The 19,536-nt window shown below is 46.4% G+C and overlaps 1 protein-coding gene across 1 annotated transcript; it reads left to right on the top strand.

The window, feature by feature from the left end:
* The first annotated feature begins 467 nt into the window (after positions 1-467).
* LOC310743036 (aldo-keto reductase family 1 member C3-like) lies at positions 468-19,304 on the top strand. Its single transcript, XM_083573112.1, has 9 exons — positions 468-602; positions 8,374-8,541; positions 10,446-10,562; positions 11,721-11,798; positions 12,038-12,160; positions 14,149-14,258; positions 16,583-16,748; positions 17,399-17,481; positions 18,821-19,304. Exons 1-9 carry the CDS (start codon positions 516-518, stop codon positions 18,861-18,863), a joined length of 975 nt encoding a protein of 324 aa, XP_083429238.1. The 5' UTR covers positions 468-515; the 3' UTR covers positions 18,864-19,304.
* Positions 19,305-19,536: the final 232 nt, after the last annotated feature.

The raw sequence follows: 19,536 nt of genomic DNA, 5'->3' as shown, positions 1-19,536 counted from the left end.
CCTCTTAGGCTTGCTTTTCGTATGTCTATAATTTACTGATCTAACAAACAGGTGAAGCTTCTTGATCAAAGATTGCAATAGGCCTCTGCATTGCTTTATTTGAACGTGAAGAAGAAGAAGAAGAAAGCTATTTTTTATCCTGTGAAAGCAATGCTGCTTAGTCCACAATGAAACTGCTGGTGTAGCAAAGGACATTCTGCTGAAAGTTACTGATAAAAAGTTGGCCATAGGTTATTTATCCTGTGAAAGCAATGCTGCTAAGTCAACAATGAAAATTGTGGGGCATCAAAGGACATTCTGCTGAAAATTACTGATAAAAAGTTGGCCATAGGTTTCCCCGCCCTTCTCCCTCATTTCTTCGGAGTATTTAAGCACTCCCCTCCTTTTGTGCCAACAAAAGACATTTTATTGGAAACACAAACTTCATTTTTCTCACTCGAGTTTTTCCTTTCGCCACAAGCGTGTTGATCAGTTTCAGCCTGCAGCCAAGAATTGAACAAGCACAGAAGCAGAAAATGGCACTTAGCAAAGACCGTGGCATTACACTGAATGATGGGAACAAAATCCCCGTATTGGGGTTTGGAACATATACTCCGGACACTGTAAGTAAAACATTTAACTCTCAGCTTGTTGTAACTTGTTTTTGAAGAGCAAAATGTCTGCCAGCTGCAGAGTGCTTCATACATTGCAAAGCACCGCATGGGATACCTCACCTGATCTGAGAAGCCAATTGTGCATGAGAACTTCTTGGGTCACAGCAGCCAAGAATGTAACAGATGCCTTGCAGTGCATAAAGCGCTGCTTCTCATTCAACAAGGGTCCTGAGCCAGCAGATTCAGGAGCAAATAATGTTTTGTGCAAGACTTGGATGGTTTGTAGCTGAGAAAGCGTGTTCTCACTAAAGGAGAGCACGTGTTGCGGATGGGGCCTAGCAAGACACCCCATAGTTGCCAGGCAGTATAAGATAGAGGGGCCTGGCAAGGATTGGCTGTTTGAGTTGCTGGGATAAAATGGATGTTGCCAATTTGGGGGTGGGAACAGGTTATTTAAACAAGGTTCACAGCAAGCTGCTTTCTCTTTCAATGTGGGAACCGGATCACGTGGAGCACTTGGACTGTCTGGAGGACAGTGATGCAATCTTCTCATTGTCTGGTTACATTTCTTTATTTCCCCCTTCTTTTAATCCTCTTTAGTCCCTTAAATAATTTAATTCCCCTTTCCTATTCGATTTCCCACCCCATCCCTTACCCTGCCCTGTGGGAAGATTCTCCCTGTATCTGTGGCTTGCCTTTCCCAATAGGGAGAGAGTCCCCGTTAGGGGCTTTCTTTCGCAAAAAAGGTTTCCCCCATTTCTCCTGTTGTAAATTGTGGGGCTAGTCAGGGCTGTTCCCAGCTTAGCTGGAATCGCTTTCGTTTATAGCACCCCCGAAGGTTGGCTTTATTTGAGTGTGTGCAGCGCTGTTGGCCAAATTTTAATCTAGCCTTGGGCGGGAGCACTATATTGAGTTCCTTTAATATTGCTATGAGACTAAGATTCTCAAGAGCAGAGACAGGGAGGCCTATTTGGCCTGCACATAACTTCCAAGCCTAAGTCTGCTACAGGTAACAGTTAATTTTTAAGTCTCTGATGGAAACATTCATGCCTGGCCTAGCACGTGATCCTAGGGCTTTGCCCTAGAATTCGATGGCCTGGAAGCGTTTCCGGCCTGAATAGTGTCCCCATGTGGTCCATGAAGCATTGGTTTCACCGGTTCCTTACATTGTTTAGTTTTTGCGGACTATGACAGGGCTTTTGCCGGTAATGCCTAGGTTGCAGGATTGGTCCCTATATGGGACAGCTGCATGCTCCCCCATTGCTCTACCTGGACACTTAGGTCCAGTGTCGAGGGTCTTTTGGTGGTTCCCTCACTGCGAGGGATGTAACAGGCGCCACGTTTGCAATATGCAAGCGGGAGAAAGCACCTTTGCGTGCCCGCATTGCAGTTTGCTCTGTGCGTTGCAGGGCACAGCGCTGCACGGGCTGCATTTGCATTGCATTGCATGAGAGATTTGCATTTGCATTGCACGGAGGTTGTGCGCATTGTATGGAGGGTGTGTGTGCATTGCACGGAGTGTAGTTGCATTGCACGGAGTGTGTTGTTGCATTGCACGGAGTGTGGGTGTGGGCGCATTGCAAGGAGTGTGTAGTTGCATTGCACAGAGTGTGTGTGCATTGCACAGAGTGTGTAGTTGCATTGCACAGAGTGTGTAGTTGCATTGAACGGAGTGTGTAGTTGCATTGAACGGAGTGTGTAGTTGCATTGCACGGAGTGTGTAGTTGCATTGAACGGAGTATGTAGTTCCATTGCACGGAGCGTGTAGTTGCATTGCAGGGAGTATAGTTGCATTGCATGGAGGGTAGTTGCATTGCACAGAGTGCGTTTTTGCATTGCACGGAGTGTGTAGTTGCATTGAACGGAGTGTGTAGTTGCATTGCATGGAGTGTGTAGTTGCATTGAACGGAGTGTGTAGTTGTGTTGCATGGAGTGTGTAGTTGCATTGCACAGAGTGTGTGTCTGAAAAGGAAGCTGGCTCGGCAGCAGCTTTGTCGGGACTTCTTTAGGGGTTCTGGCCAGCGTCAGCCCTGTAAATTTACGTATTATGATGGCAGCACAAGATGCCCCCTGCCCAAGCAGGGGCTGGAAGCTGGCAAGCAATACCTCAATACCTTTTGCCCATATTCCCATTTTATTTAGGGATCCAGATGGATATCGTTTGCTAAAACATACCACTTGCCTATGGAGAAGCTGTCTGCCTTGAAGGAAGTTATTTTGTAATACTTCCTCTGTAGCAAGTGATGCTTCATCAGATCCGATCTTGCTGGGTCACTTAATTAATCTTGCATGCAGAGTGGTTGCCCCAGGCCGCCCCTTCCCTTTCCACTAGGCCAGGCTGCCTGCGGCCTGAGATCCCCTTACCTTTCTCATACATGCAATGGGATCTCATGCAATGGTTGCAATTCCTAAATGTATGCAATAGTAGTTGGCCATGGCAGGATACCTGGAACTTGCACAGGGATTTTCAGGTTCATGCTGATGCTGCTGGATCTTTGCCCTTTGGTTTTTTATTTCAGGGGCTGCTGGTGTGCAAAGCCATGGCCTCAAGCCCGGTATGGTGAGGCAATCATGTGACCTAACTTTTCTTGAGTTTTCCCCATTGTAGTAGCAGTTCACATGTGGCCCGAGGAGTTCAGTGAACATCAGATCTGCTTTTGGTCTGATAACCAGGTAGTGGTGAGCGTCTTGGCAAAACAGTCCTCACGCTCCAGCAGAGTCTCCGCCCCTCCGCTCACGCTTTTGAGCTGCGCCGCTTAAGGTTTAATATTGTGCTTTCTGCTCTCCTGATTACGGGATCCTCTAATGATGTCACTGACACTCTATCCCATTTTCAGATGGAGTGCTTCGGATCCTGGGCTCCAGACACTCAGCTACTGCCAGACTTTTCCAGACCACCTGTGGCATTTTGACAACAATTAGTAATTACAGAGAGCAGCAGCTTCCATTTCCCTTTCTGCTTTTAGCTCTTATGGGAAGGCCTGGATGGATTTCTTAGCCCTAAGCTGGCAGTCCTTGGCCATTCAGATGAACTGGCCCCCATCCTCTGAGCAGATCCTGCAGTATTTGGTCCACCTGCTGCAGATTGGGCATGCTGTTATAACTATAAGAATTCAGTCCGCTGCAATGTCTGTTATACTGAAGCTTTAATTTTCAGAGACCCTTGTATAAAGTTTGTAGTGCGCAGGGCCTCGGAAGGTTGGAATAGGCTCCAACCTCATAGGACAGTGGGCAGGAAGTCGGTCAATTTTACCTATGCAGTATCTGCAACAAGCTAAAGCTTATCTGCTGGTAAAAGATCAAGGCGAGATTCCTTTCAGTATTCCATTGCATTTTGGTGCACTGAGGGTTGGGGAAATGGTTGTTGGAGCCAGCACGGGGCTGAGAGTCTGGAGGCTTATTGCTTCAGGACTTTTCCTTATCTGCTTTGGAGCTTGTCATTAGAGTTGGGAACTCTAAAACAGACTTAGTGGGCAGGAGTGCCACAATCAGGCTTCCCGTTACAGGTGAGGAGGGCCCTTGCCCAGTTATGGATACCAGAAATATTTGGCTTTTCATTCCCCTGGGGGCTGGCCCGCTCCTAGTGCATGAAAATGGGTTCCTGTTAGCCAGGCATCAATGTGCTTACGTCGTGCACCAGTTATTACGGCCTGCGGCTTGCCTACCGCTGAACACGCCTCATTCCTTCTGAATAGGGCTGCTGCAAAGGCTGCACACTGGGGGCCTGTCAGTAGACAGGATTGTGAATACGGGTCATTGGAAGTCTGACGCTGACAAGGGTTATATCAGGAAGTGTCACAATGATGTCTGTGCTGATGCTTGTCTGTTACTTCCTTTTTTCATAGGAGCAGCTGTGCGCATTTGGGCCATAGCATACACTCGGCTGGCAAGCGCGCTGACGAGTCTGGACTGGGGCGCCATCTCAGTCTTCCTGCCCATGTGAACATATACTGGATGTCCAGATGGGGAATGCTTTGGGAGGAGATCCTTCCTTTGGTGCGGTCAAGTGTGACCTGTGCAGGTCCTCCCGCAGTGCTGGTGGTACAGCTAGGCGAGAATGATTTGCCGTCTTCCTCCAGCATAAGTTTGCATTCCTGCATGCAAGAGGGCTTGGTTCGAGTTGATGGCAGCTCTCCCTGGACTCAAAATAATTTAAGGCATTGGTTCAAGGTGATCTGGAGGGGGGGTTTGAGCACCTGTCCCCTCCAATGTGCAAAGATATTCCATTAAAGGAATCCAAGGATTTGCCATGCTTTTGTCAACCCCTTTCGAGGGGTAGGGCCACGCAAGAGTCCCTGGGAGCATTTGGGGTGAGCTTGAGTCTGATCCTGGTTCATTGCTCCCCAACGATGTTTGCTTGTACTGACGATATGGTGGGGCCCAGTCGTCAGTGCTGCCCTGCTGAGGTCAGGTGCAGCTAGTCGGGAACCAATGCCTAAACAAACTACCACCGAGCAGGCCAGAAAGCATGTTAATATGGCGGTGGAAAATAAAATAAAATAAATAAAGTAAATAAAATAAAATAACAAATAAAATAAAATAGGTCCTTGCTTTAGGTGGCTCTGTGATATTGCACCCTGCTGTTTTTCTTCAAGGCTGTTGCCCTCTTTAGGGCAGATGGGGTGCATCTTTCCCCTATGGGGTACAACACCTGGCTGGATGCGGTTGCTTTGGGATTCATTGCTCCCCCACAATGTTTGCTTGTACTGACGATATGGTGGGGCCCAGTCGTCAGTGCTGCCCTGCTGAGGTCAGGTGCAGCTAGTCGGGAACCAATGCCTAGACAAACTACCACCGAAGAGGCCGGAAAGCATGCTAATAAGGCAGTGGAAAATAAAATAAAATAAAATAAATAATAAAGTAAAATAAAATAGATCCTTGCTTCAGGTGGTTCCGTGATTTTGCACCCTGTGATTGCCTTCAAGGCTGCTGCCCCCTTTAGGGTACATCTTTCCCCTATGGGGAACGACACCTGGTTGGCTACGGTTGCTTTGGGATTGAAGGAAGGGTTGCATTTGTGAGTGGTTTGGCGGTGAGCTAAGGCTCTGTGGCGGTTAGGCATTGGTTTAAATTGGTTGGTGGAGGGGTATGGATTGGCTGTGCCTGCCCCTCCAATGCTGCTGCTGCATGGGAATTCTGTTAAAGGAATTCAGGGGCTTACCATCCTCTCGTCCAAACCCTTGGTGCAGGGTGCGGGCCGCGTAAGCTCCTGGGAGCATGCGGGGAGAAGCTGAGGGTCTGTGTCGCAGCTCCAGTTATCCCTGATCTTGTTCCTCCACACTGGCTCTCGCTGGAATCCGGGAGTCAGTGCTGTCCCCCAAGGCGGGGGGGACAGCTAGTCATAACCAATGCCTAAGCAAGGCGGTTAGGCATTGGTTTAAATTGGTTGGTGGAGGGGTATGGATTGGCTGTGCCTGCCCCTCCAATGCTGCTGCTGCATGGGAATTCTGTTAAAGGAATTCAGGGGCTTACCATCCTCTCGTCCAAACCCCTGGAATCGGGTGCGGGCCGCGTAAGCTCCTGGGAGCATGCGGGGAGAAGCTGAGGGTCTGTGTCGCAGCTCCAGTTATCCCTGATCTTGTTCCTCCACACTGGCTCTCGCTGGAATCCGGGAGTCAGTGCTGTCCCCCAAGGCGGGGGGGGACAGCTAGTCATAACCAATGCCTAAGCAACCACTCACAATTTGTATGTTTAATAAAGTTGTGGCCAAAACTATGCCAAAAACCTTAAACAAAATTTATGAGTGATGTGTGAGTTATTGGGGTAGGGGTGTTTTGGGGGACCTCAGCACGCAAACAGTTTCCAGTGTGAATTTCTGCAGGGTTCAAAGTACCCAGTGCAAATTTTCTAGTGATATTTTAAAAAATATTTCTATAGAACCATAAGTGCCCACTATTACTTTTGTTGGGAGTAACAATATTATCCAAAATTACCAGCCATTAGCTAACTATCCTGGACACTAACAATAAATATAGAATCAATTCTTTATCCAAACCATCTTCATTTGGTCCATATCACCAGCAACGTAAATGAAGGGATCAATGAACGTTCTTGTTTCGTAATTAAATTAATTTATAGGAATATCATGAATTTTCCAAATAAAAGCAACCACTCAGTTTCTCAAATCAATTTTCCTTTTTCCATTTTTCCAATTCATATATCTGCTCCATTCACATATAAAGCGAGGGGTAGAATCTATTTTATACAAAGAGATACATGCTGTCGAAGAGACTTTCTCAATCCCTTCTTGGATATCTCACCAATTTCACAAACATTTTAACCAATTTTTTAAAAGCATTCTACAAACTTTATGTCTCAACAGTGTTCCACAGTTTGAACCAAAATAACTAACTGATGAATTCATTGATTGCTCATTTTCAATCCTGCATGTGAAGAGAGGCTCTGGCAGACTGAACAGATGCGATTACTAGTGGATCCAACGGTCAAGAAGGCGGTTTCTGTATGGGCCGTAGAGGGAAATGAGGGGCAGATGGGGCTCATCCAGCTAGGGAGGTAGCCTATCTAGGAGAAGGAAAACTCTGCTCTTCAACCTCTGCTGCCTTGTGGGATATCTTCAGGAGAAGAAAAGGAGTAAACCCTACACAAATCTGGGCTGGAGTTCCTAAGACGGTTGGGTGGTGCATTGCATGCCTCCTTCTGGCAACTCCTGCAGCCAAGCTGGTGCCAAATGTATTACTCTGCGTTCCTTTGGATCCCATCAGCGAGGATGAGAAAGAGGCCTTTTCATCTGGGCAGCCCAGGACCTCTATACCCACTGCCCAGGCTTGCACCCCAGGGAAGTCACTTTGGTGCTGCTAAAACAGCAATTTTTACTTTCCCCCAGAGGCACACTCCATTGTGTCTTGAGACAGACAGATGCCAACAAGGAGGATGGAGGGGTTCACATCATTAACTTGCTTCTCCCATGGCCATAGCCTTGGATTCCAGCAGAAATCAGGCTTGGCTCCATCTCTCAGCTGCCCAGCCTGCTTTCTGCTTCCAACTCCTGGATCTCTCTCACACACACACCCTAGTCTTTCTAACTACCCACCCATTTGCCCTCTGGCACAGAGCTGCTTCATTTATTACCTTAACCTTCCATACTTAGGGGCCATTGCCAAGAGACTTGCATACCTATTCCAGCAATTGGTTCCTTCTTGTATCCAGAGTTAGAAGGAATTCAGGCATAGAGCCAAAACCCCATTCTAACATATACCACGAACGCAAGATAAGATTTCATCCTGTTTCCCACCTGGCAGCTATCTGGGAGCACCTGTTTTAATTTCCCATAGTGCCTTGGTGTGTGCTGGCAGAGGGATTGTGGGAAATTAAAATGGCAACTCACCACCTTGCAACTTTGATTGGAGCCCTGTTGTCATTGCTGGTCAGTGCCACCTTGCCTCATGAAAGAGATCCCACGAGAGGACCCAGGCATCAGCAGGGATGGATCTAGACACATCAAAGAAGCGTTTCAGTATAAAGTGCTGTAAATTTAAACAGGGAAAACAGGTAGAGAAAAACAGGACTCCATTTCACCATCTGGTGGCACAATGTTATATCGCACATGCAACACATACTGTATACATAAATTGCTTTTTCTTTATGCTTTTTCTTTCTTTTCCTTTGATGTGTTTAGATCCAGCCTAGCCGAGTCCCTGAGACTCAGGTCTAGTTTGAAAATGTTCACCGATACTCAGTGTTACTTACAGGTACCCTCTGATATTAATTTCCCCACTGAAGCAGAGACCTTGACTAACCTTTTCACTTTTTCAACCGGCAGGTTCCAAAAAGTAAGTGTGAGGAGGCTACAAAGATAGCAATAGAATTCGGCTTCCGTCTTATTGATAGTGCATATGTATACCAGACAGAGGAGCACGTTGGGCGGGCTGTTCGTGCGAAGATTGCAGACGGAACAATAAAAAGGGAAGACATTTTCTATACTGGAAAAGTGAGTGAGTTTGGCATTTTTTTTAAAAAAGAGTACAGTGGTACCTCTGGTTACGTACTTAATTCATTCTGGAGGTCCGTTCTTAACCTGAAACCGTTCTCAACCTGAGGTACCAATTTAGCGAATGGGGCCTCCCACTGCCAACGCGCCACTGGTGAGCGATTTTTGTTCTCATCCTGAGGTAAAGTTCTTAACCCGAGGTATTACTTCCGGGTTAGGAGAATCTGTAACCTGAAGTGTTTGTAACCTGAGTGTCTGTAACCCGAGGTACCACTGTAAAATATAGTGCCTGCATCATGATGCAATTACATATTTCACAGTCATTATTTAACAAAATCACAGCAAAATGCCTCTCCGTATATAAACCTACCCAGATTCTGTGTTCATACTCTGAGGCTCTTCTTTGTGTGCCTCTTCCATGTGAGGCTCGGAGGGCGGCAAAACAAGAACGGGGCCTTTTCTGCATGGCTCCCCATTTGGGGACTGCTCTCTGCAGGAAGGCTCATTATACACCTCAAGGCGCCAGGCAAATATGTTCCTCTTCAACCAGGCCTTGGGCTTATTAATATTCTATAGCCTTTTTGAACATGTTTTTGCCAGGGGCGGAGGAAGGGGGGTGCAGTGGGTGCAGACCGCCCCAGGTGTCACCACTGACGGGGGTGACAAAATGCCGGGCAGCACTCACCGTGGGGCCTGCAGTGCGCCCGAGCCACACATCTCTCCGAGCAGCTTCCTACGCAGCTGGTTGTTGGAAGGAGGGGTTCCTGTGTTGTTGTTGTTGTTTTGACTATTTATTTGTGCTTTTATCTTGTGAACTGCTCCAAGATCTTTTGATGAAGGGCAATATATAAATTTCATACATAAATGGTAAAAATACTATTTATTAGCAATGATGACTTTAAAATTACTTTACCTCACCACAGCAATCCAAAAGACTCTTCAGAACAATATTTGAGTGTGTCCTTAACACTGTGCACACTGGAATAGTCATCTGCTACAGCTATATGGTCCCGAGACCCAAAAACTCTATGGCTGGATGTCAGGGAATCAGGGGCAGGAGCACTGGGGAGAGAGGAATTGGAGAGCGAAGGGGAAGAATCCGAGGGAAGCGTAGGGGAGTATGACAGTGCCCCGAGAGATTCCATGAGCTTCTCCAGCGAATCAGAAGATTCCCAGAAGGGGGCGCCGATGGTCAGAGCAAGGGGGGTCCCAGGGGGGACGCACCAGAAACAAGGAGCCAGAGGGGAACCCCAAAGCAGCAGTGGGGGATCGGGACCGGTTTCCCCACCAGAGCGTAGTGGGGGGGAAGAGTCACATGTGTCAGGGCCAGCGTCTCCTCCAGCGGGGAGAGGAGGTGAGTCAGGGCTGACCACGCCTCCATCGGAGAGTGGGGGAATGGAGGGGAGGTCAGTTGCAGCTAGCCCCCCCCCCCCGAAGGGGGAAGCAGTGGCAGCAGCAGTGAAACGGTCAGGAGGAAAGCTGCTGGCTGGGCGCGTGTGCCAAGTTGAAATGTGCAGGCGCGGGGGACAGCAGGAGACCCGGATGGGGAACCAGCTCCTAAAGCCCGCCGGAGGGAGGGAGAAGGCTCAGGGGAATCAGCGTCAGAAGAGGCTAGAAAGGGCGAGACCCCGGTGGGCAGGCGGACCCAGAGGAGGAAAGAGCAGCGGAAAAGGTGGAGCAAGGCGAGGGTCTTAAACTGGTGTACAGGGGGAGGAGATTCAGACGGATCGTCAGCAGTCTGACAGTTGAGACGTAGAGCTGCGCGCTGCGGCTCTGGAAGTGAAACTGAACTTCAATAAAGACTTTTGTACTTAACAACGAAGCAGCGTTGGTCCTTTGTGAGCTGGGACCTTGGGCAGCTCTGACACTGGGTGAAAATATAAATCTCTTTATATTTTTGACAGCTTTGGAGTACCTTCCACCGCCCAGAGCTAGTTAGGAAATGCTTAGAAGAATCGCTGAAGAAACTCCAGTTTGACTACATGGATCTGTTCTTAATGCACAATCCGTATTCTATGAAGGTAAATAATTATTGATGTCATAATGCAAGTATTGAGTACAATATTTGAATGGGAGCGGAGAGCCTACTAGAAATATTTGATTCCCTGAAAGAACATTGGCGATTGTCATTTCCTAGAGATGCTGACAGTTCTCTGCTAGAACATATCTTAATCAAGGAATGATCGCTCCCAGATTTTGGGGGGGAAACCATGCCAGTTAAAGAAAACATCTGCATATACTGATGACATTAACTACATGGGCATCATATGTAAGAAATCATGTGCAGAGCAGGACTTGGCGAGGGGGCAAGGGAAGAAAAAAGGGGTTGGAGAGATGGGGAGACAGACCTGTGCAGAGAGAGAAGACAGTTTGTTCTATGGGGCACAGAAAGAATTAAAGCATGTTTGGGGAACCTGTGGCCTTCCAGAGGTTGCTCAATTGCAACTCCTATCATCCCTGATCATTGTCCTTGCTGGCTGCAGCTGATGGGACTTGGAGGCCAGCAAAGCCTGGAGATCCACTGATTCCCACCCCTGGGTTAAAAGAGACAATACTGAGTTAATATTGCAACTGGGGGATGCTGGTGGACATGTAGTTCTTGGGCTTGCCAATCAGAAGGTCGGTGGTTCAAATCCCTGCAATGGGGTGACCTCCCATTGCTCTGTCCCAGCTTCTGCCAACCTAGCAGTTAGAAAGATGTTAGATAAATGAGTACTGTTGCGGCAGGAAAGTAAATGGTGTTTCCATGCACTCTGGTTTCCGTCACGGTATTCTGTTGCGCCAGAAGAGGTTTAGTCATGCTGGCCACATGACCCGGAAAGCTGTCTGAGGATAAATGCCAGCTATCTTGGTCTGGAAGCGAGATGAGCGCCATAACCCCATAGTCACCTTTGACTGTCTAGGGGTCCTTAACTTTTACCTTTACCTTTACCTAATATTTAACCATAAGTATTTTTTTCCTGGATAAAGTAACACTTTATCCCTCTTGAATAAACAAGAATGTGAAATGTGGAGCTTGTGATTTGAGTTTCCCACAGATCCCTGCATTGTGATATTGCCCACTGCATGTTTCATTCCCTTTTTTCTATCACTGTCCATTAGTATTAGATAATATTGCAGAGATAAGAGAACTTCTAGGCCTGAAATGCACTTATTCCCTCTGCCTCCTTCTTTTCCAGCCTGGACCAGATTTATTTCCCATGGGAGAAGGCAAAAAATTGATTATTGACAACGTAGATCTTCGGCAGACATGGGAGGTAGGAAATTAGGAAATCCAGCCCTTGAGTCATTCAGATACAGAGCACAGTAGCCTTCCACCAGAGGAGGCGTTTCCAGAACAATGACTCACACAGTGGCTCCTATGAGAGCTGGTCAATTATTGCACACTCTTGGGAATATATGAGTTAGCCTCCAATCTTAATCTGGGGGGGGGGGAGTGTGGTCCCAGTTATTCAACAAACACCACTCAACAAACATGTCGTTTTTTCTTTGCCAGGCAATGGAGGCGTGCAAAGATGCCGGCTTGGTGAGGTCCATCGGAGTGTCCAACTTCACCCGTCAGCAGCTGGAAATGATCCTGAACAAGCCAGGATTGAAATACAAGCCAGTGATAAACCAGGTCAAGTGTGATTACTTTTTTTAGTGGTTTGTTCCAAGCATGGTTGAAAGCTTCTTTATTTAAGCTCTTTTGAGAGAGGACGTTTGTTTGGATGAGCACAGCCATTCCCTGAAAAAACTTGCTTACGGCTATAAGGTTGCCAATCCAGTCACAAGAAGATATGAGTTGTGGGGTGGACTCCCCTAAATTCCTGGAACCAGTAATGGGTTCTCATTTAATCAAGACTTCTGAATCCTCAGACAAAAGGAAGTGTGGAGAAGTCCATAATGTTTGAAACAGGCTTCTCAGGTAGAAGGAGGCCTGCAAGCAGTCAGTGGCATGTTCTCTCCCTCCTGGTCAGTCGTTCGGGAGCTTCAAGAGCTTTCTCCAGCCCGAACATCACAGAGACTGATACCAAGAGTCATCAGCACACTTAGGAACAGCAGAGTGTTAGCAATTCGCGTGACAGACTCAGCAGCGCAGCATTTTGGCTAAACTACTTCATCAACATATCATACACTCGGAACATTCCGACTCAACTCCTCCCTCATCAGCATCAAACAGCAAAGAGAGAGAACAAAGGACAATAGTCCTACATCACGGAACACAGTACATGTAATACGAAACATCCCATCTCTGTCACTTCCCACACTGTGGATTGGAAACATGTGATAAAACCAATCCCATGACTGCAAGCACAGGACAAGAATCCTAACAGTCAGGGCCCACACAGCCTCTTGTGGGGACTCTGGAAGTTCTCAAGTGGGGAGAGAAGGGCCTTTGAGTTAGGCATCTGGGCAAAGCTGTTGCACCCAAGCAGCCCTGATTAACTTGGGCACTGGTGTATATTATGTAACCAAATGAGACCAGAGCACGCTAGTCCAAGGCATGCAGCCTGGAAGCTAAGCAGGAGTGATGGACTGACAATGAGATGTGTGCAGCCGTGATCTCCCCGTACCACAGAGACAGTGGTCCAGATAGTCCCACTTCAATCATGGCTTCTTTGTACCCTCTGCCCAACCTTGATGCACTATCCAATTCATATAAGGCAGTAGAGGGAGCAAGGGGGTGGGATTACACACACTCCAGACAATTAGTTCTTATGTTCCATCCCCCATACTTTCCACCATTGCTGAGCCACAGTGATGACTTGAAGAAAAGACACTTTTCACATACAAAATGCATTTACAGAGGGAGGATTACTGAAAACTTTACCATTACTTCCTTACATATGAGATAAAACTGCTCCCTTAAATAGAAACATTGCCACCCAACCCCATCCCACTCCCCACTCCCCTCTTTCCCTGTCTTTTCTTCCCAACCTCACACTGTATGTAACACTAATGTCTCACAACAAATAAAATTAATCTGTAGAAAATGCAACTTGAAAAAGGAGACAATGCACATATTTTCGTAAACTAAGAAACCTTTAATAAAAATAACAACAACAGCCCTCTTTGAAAAGTCTTGCACCCTTCTTCCCCTAATTTTATTTTCTGATGTCTCCACTGCTCAATTTGATTGGAAATTTCAGTTTATTGAGACACTGATAAAGCAGAGTCCCAGATCATCTGCTCAGCTTGATGGAAAGCCACGCAAATCCCCCATCAGATCTTTCTGCTCAAAATAGAAATTTCAGAGACTGAGTGGGCAGAAATAGAGACACTGCAGGCAGGACAGTGTGCCCAGGACATTTCTTCTTTGGGTATAATGACTCAACAGGGCTGGAGTGACAGGAGATTGTGGGGGAATAAGCCCTGTCCCCCATCTTCAGCTAACACATATTTCATGGATGAGGAGCGTGGCAATGGAAACCACAAATGCAAGAATGGTCATCTAAAGATTCTGATGCATCAGAAAACACAGCACACTTTAAGAATGGTAACAGCTGGATTTTTCAAGAAATAATAGCATTGTTCTGCTTTTCTGTCATTCCTTTATTTCACAGTAGTTTTTGTTTCATCTGAATTCTCACTTCTGGGTTGCGTTGGGGGATTTTGAATCCACAGGTTGAATGCCATCCTTATCGGAACCAAAGCAAGATGCTGGCCTTCTGCAAGTCAAACAATATCCTCCTGGAAGGATATAGTGTCCTGGGATCCCAAAGGGACCCAAAATGGTAAGAGATGAAGCCAAAATGTTTGGGGACCACCTCAGGCACCATCTATGCCCACTATTCCCCAGCATCCAGATCAGCTCTGAAAGTTTTATTCTTGGCCCCACAATTAATAAAGATACTTGAGGTGGATACCAGCACCAGGGACTTTTCTGTAGTGGCTCCACAATTGGGGAACTCATTCCAGAGAGAGATTTACAAAGCTCTTCCCCTCCCATTTTAGACATTCTCAGAAACTTTCCATTGCTGAAGTGTTTTTTCTATATAGCTGATTGACTTCTCCCAAACATATGTTTTTAAATGTTACAGGCAGGGGGCTATTTAATGATTTCTGCTTCTGAAATTTTGTGCTGTTTTTAAATCATATTTATATTATCTTTAATGTTGTTTTAAGCAGTAGAATGGCAGGAATGAAAGGACCCTGCATCCAGGCTTACTGTTACTGTAAATAATTATAGCATTTCTCTTTTTACATAACTTGTTTTGTGTGCCTTTTTAAATTTTAAATTGTATTGTCTTTATCTATATTGGAAGCCACTTAAATGCTTATTTTTAACAAGTGGGACCAGCGACAAATATTGAGTTCTCCTTCAAGACAATGAGCTGTGCATTCTTCCAGGATCCTCCATTTCATTTGAACTCCCTCCCTCTTTTCCATCTCAACTCTCCAACAGTCACACAGGATTCTTTGGGCCTTTCTTTCCCTCCTTAGGTACCCCTGTGATGGAAAAGTTTGTTTTGTTGGACAGGTTGGGTCCCCAAGTGTTTTCTTTTTCTTTTTGGCTGGGGTTCCAGGAAGGGGAGTTGAAAAGGAGAGGATTTGGAGAGACAGTTTGGTAGGTTGGGAGAATAGGGAGGGAGGGAGAGAGAGAGTTGCTTCTGAGTGAAAACATCCACTCTGAGGAATATATCACAAGCTAGAGAAAGGAGTCTCTGAGCTTAGTGTGAAGGACAGTGTGTGGTGTCCTGTAAGAGTAATAGGCCAGGAATTAACTGGGAGGCTGAAGCTGAGCCAGGAGAAGTGGAAGTTGGGAAAAGACAGCCCACTTAGGTCTCATTCCAGTCAGGAGGGGAGCGATTCTTCTACAAAAAGAGAAGACTCCCAAACCAGTTAAGAGGGCTATGGAGATCCCTTGGGTCTGTTACTTTGAGTACCTCAGGAGTAGGATTGTCAAAGCGGTGTGTAACTGACAGGAAGTACCACCTTGTTTAAGAACCAAAGTATTAAGGGGCAACAGCCGTGCAACAACTGAGAAAGAACTGAAGTGAAAGAGCATTATAATCTGAAGTATCCTATGTTTCACCCACTTGTGTCATAAACTTCCTTTGTTTAACAAAATCTTTGTTGTTTATTTGATCAAATCCAAAGTATTAAGTTTTCCCTCACACAAGGGAAAACCCCCACAAGATAATCTGGGGTAGTTTGTAGGAATTCGTGGAATTGGTGTTCTGTGAGTAGGGTGCACTATATTTAAGTGAGGGCGGGCCCAACGGCGCCAGGGGGGAAAGTGCCGTTGCGCCGTCGCATCCCCCCCCAAATACTGATTGTACCTCAGCAAAGAAAAAGACCTCTCTTTTCTGCATGGATGATACCATTTTGGCTGCAGAATGATCCACGTGCAAAGTATGAGTTTGTGATTTATTGGGAAAAGAGCACTGTACTAAAAACTTGTCAATATCCTTATTAAACTGTGGGGTACAGAACTTGACACAGTATTCCAGGTGAAGTCTGACCAATGCATAATAAAAAAGGTAAAGGGACCCAGTCATGACCAACTCTGGGGTTGCGGCACGCATCTCGCTTTATTGGCCGAGGGAGCCGGCGTACAGCTTCCGGGTCATGTGGCCAGCATGACTAAGCCACTTCTGGTGAACCAGAGCAGCGCAAGTAAACGCCGTTTAGTAAACGCAAGTACCCGCCGGAGCGGTACCTATTTATCTACTTGCACTTTGACGTGCTTTCGAACTGCTAGGTTGGCAGGAGCAGGGACAGAGCAACAGGAGCTCACCCCATCGGGGGGATTCGAACCGCCGACCTTCTGATCGGCAAGTCCTAGGCTCTGTGGTTTAACCCACAGCGCCACCCGCTTCCCTATTCCCTCGATCGGAACACTATACGTCTGCTGAAGCAGCCTAGAATAGCGTTAGCTTCTCTTCCTGCTGCATCACACTGTGACTCATGTTAAGCTTGGGGTCTACAAAGACCCCTAGATCCTTTTTATATATACTGCTGTCAAGCCAAGTGCCCCTCATCCTATATTTGTGCATGTATATTTATGCATCTTGACACCAGAAACACACCTTCTCTCCTTATTGCTCTCAAACAGGTTAAATCCAGATGCTCCTCCCCTGCTTGAAGACTCTTTGTTGGTTGCGATCGCCAAGAAGTACAACAAAAGCCCAGCTCTCGTGGCTATTCGCTACCAACTGCAGCGCGGCCTGGTGGTCCTAGTGAAAGCCGACACCAGAGAGCAAATTGAGGAAGACATCCAGGTAAAGCAGCATATATTAATCCATTAAAAAACAATACTGAAAAAGCACATCACTTGAACACTGTGATCTCACGGGTCACATAACTGGTGCTGGGGTACGGGAGCGAAGATGCACATCTTGGTTTGGGGACTCAAGAAGTTGGAGGAGTTTCCAGCAGTGGGTATTCAGAAGAATCACTGCCTCAGACCGTGAAGTCAGAGTGCAACCATAATGACTAGCTTCCATTGGTATTCTTATCCACCATGAATTTGTCTAATGTTTAAAGCCATCCAAGTTGGTGGCCGTCACTGTCTTGCATGGAAGCAAGTTCAGTGGTTTAGCTATGAACTGCATGAAGAAGTAGTGAACTACATTCGCTGGAGTATGACCTCCCTCATCACTGACCATTGGACGTGGAGGCCATCCACATCTGGGGGGGCCACAGTTTCCACTCCTGTTCTATTGCAAACCAACATTACTATGCATATAAAATTCCCTCAGTGGGAGGACATCTGGACTGAAGTTGTTAAATGAAGGGATTCAACTTTGGAAGGTGGTAGCAAAGTTCGCTTTGGTTTCTCTTTGGCTGGAAAAAGGTGCACAGCTCTGAGGTGCAAAAAAAAGACAAGATTAAATACCACCTCGGCATTATTTTTTTCTCCTCCTGACAGGCATTTACTTTCCAGCTGTCTGAGGAGGATATGAAATCCATTGATGGCCTTCACAAAAACCTGAGCTATATAAAAGCGGAAGCGTAAGTCATATTTAAATAGTATGCATATGAATACTTAAAAGTTATTCATGCAAGAATTTATACTGCGAGAGCAAAAGGAAGAAGAGATCTAGCATCCATCTCTTCTCTTCATAGAGAATTAGGTGAAATTATAGAAGCAATTACTGTGGATACTTTGTACCAAATCATATGGACAAGTGTCCATGTCATAGAATTGTAGAGTTGGGAGGGACTATGGGGGTCATCTAGTCCAGCCCCCTACAATGCAGGAATCTTTTGCCCAGCACGGGCCTCAAACCCATGGCCCTGAGATTAAGAGTCCCATCCTTTACCAACCGAGCTCTCCCAGTAGTTTTTGGCCCTAGACAGTCTTGAAAAAGTCCAGTTTCTGACAAAATGTGATGTTTGGGGTGGACTTCTAAACACCCCATAATTTACCCCATGGCAATTCAGGATCTTTTTCCACTATAAAAAGCAAGCTATTTACAGTGAAGAGCGTCGTAAATTCATGCCTGGCTCAATTGCTAGCAGAATCTGGGAGTGGTCGGTCTTTGTACCTCCCCCAGCATAACAGTCACGTGACCCCCAACCTTCTCCGCCCCTCCCCGCGCCGACACCTACTGCGCAGAGTGGGCGCTGGCAAAGGGGTACTTCCCTCCTCTCCTGTTTGCTCAGGCTCGGTGTTGAGGCTCTCCCTAGAATCCCCTGGTCGCTGCACCTCCTCTCCGCTGGAGGTGGGGGTTTCCTCCTTGCCGTAGGAGGAACTGCTTCGCAAGATTTTCAGAAGTTCCTTATACCACAACTGCCCTTCCACCTCTCGCCTCTGAGCTGATGGCAGTTCCCTGACATCGCCCGGCAGTTGCTCTGTGCTTTGAAACCAGGCTTCCAAATACCCTTGAGACCAATGCCATACAATGATGTGCAGACATTCCCAGGAGCATTTGATGGGGGGAAGATGGCTGCCTCATGCATTACTGCCAGTAAGGGACTCCCAAAACAGCATTTGTCCTTCTGCCCCTACCTGAAAGTCTCAAAAAGACGCTGGGGAAGAGGAGGGAGACCTTTGACCCAACCCTTTTGTACCACTTTGATCAGCAACCAGGGCTGTGTTCATCATCTAGGGGTTATTTTCTCTAGTGAGAAGACGGACATATGATCATCCCGATATTGCAAATGGTGGACCATTTTTACTTTCAGCCTCCCAGATTTTCAGCAGGGTGGGCATTTGATGGCAAACTCAGGGAGCTTACAATGCACTGTGTGAAATGGTCTCATGAGGCAATGGCTAGCAACAGATCAATTTTTGTTGCTTGTACATCTTCCACACCCTGAGTGTTGACTCTCTTTACTTTTGTTTCAGATTTGCTGGTCACCCACAGTATTATCCACCAGATGTGGAATAAGGACTCGTCTCCCATCTCTAATTTATCTCCTTCTGAACCTGGGTCCTTTTGCATGGAAAGCACTGGGCAAATCTGTCAATATCAGTTCCTCCCAGCTTCTCATTTTCCACTCTTCAGTTCCTCACATCTCTACATCAGTTTGGGAATTTTGAAAATCTCATGAAAATTCATCCTTGCAAATTTCTCCTACCATGCACATTTTTCTTTGCACTTTTGGCTAAAATAAAGCATTTTTGCATCATGTTACTAGTATATGCTATTTAATGCATACTTTGCCCCACTATATGCATTTTTGTAATGGTTCTGTACCTGAACAACTGTATCACAAAAGTCAGAGAATTGCCACTTTCTTTTGGATAACTGCATTTCGATTTGCATATTGGTTCAAGAAATGTGAGCTGTGTAGTTTCTCATTAAAATGAGAACAAAATTGAACTCCTCCTCCATTCCTAGTTCTTTCTAATGTGTCAAATAGCAGTTACAAGGGGGTGAGTCGTATATTGAAAATAGCACAAGGGGGGAAGATTAACATTCATAAAAAGAAGCAGCTGCATAGCCTGAGATTTATTGTCAAGATGATTTGAGATAACTTCAGAAAATAAGAAGGGCCTGCTGAATCAGGCCAGTGGCCCATCTAGTCCAGCAACCTGTTCTCCCAGTGGCCAACCAGATG

The sequence above is a fragment of the Podarcis filfolensis genome, assembly GCF_964270895.1.
Source record: "Podarcis filfolensis genome assembly, chromosome: 10".
Lineage (NCBI taxonomy): Eukaryota > Metazoa > Chordata > Lepidosauria > Squamata > Lacertidae > Podarcis > Podarcis filfolensis.
The sequence above is the reverse complement of the archived record's forward strand: the minus strand, read 5'-3'. Positions and strand labels throughout refer to the sequence as shown.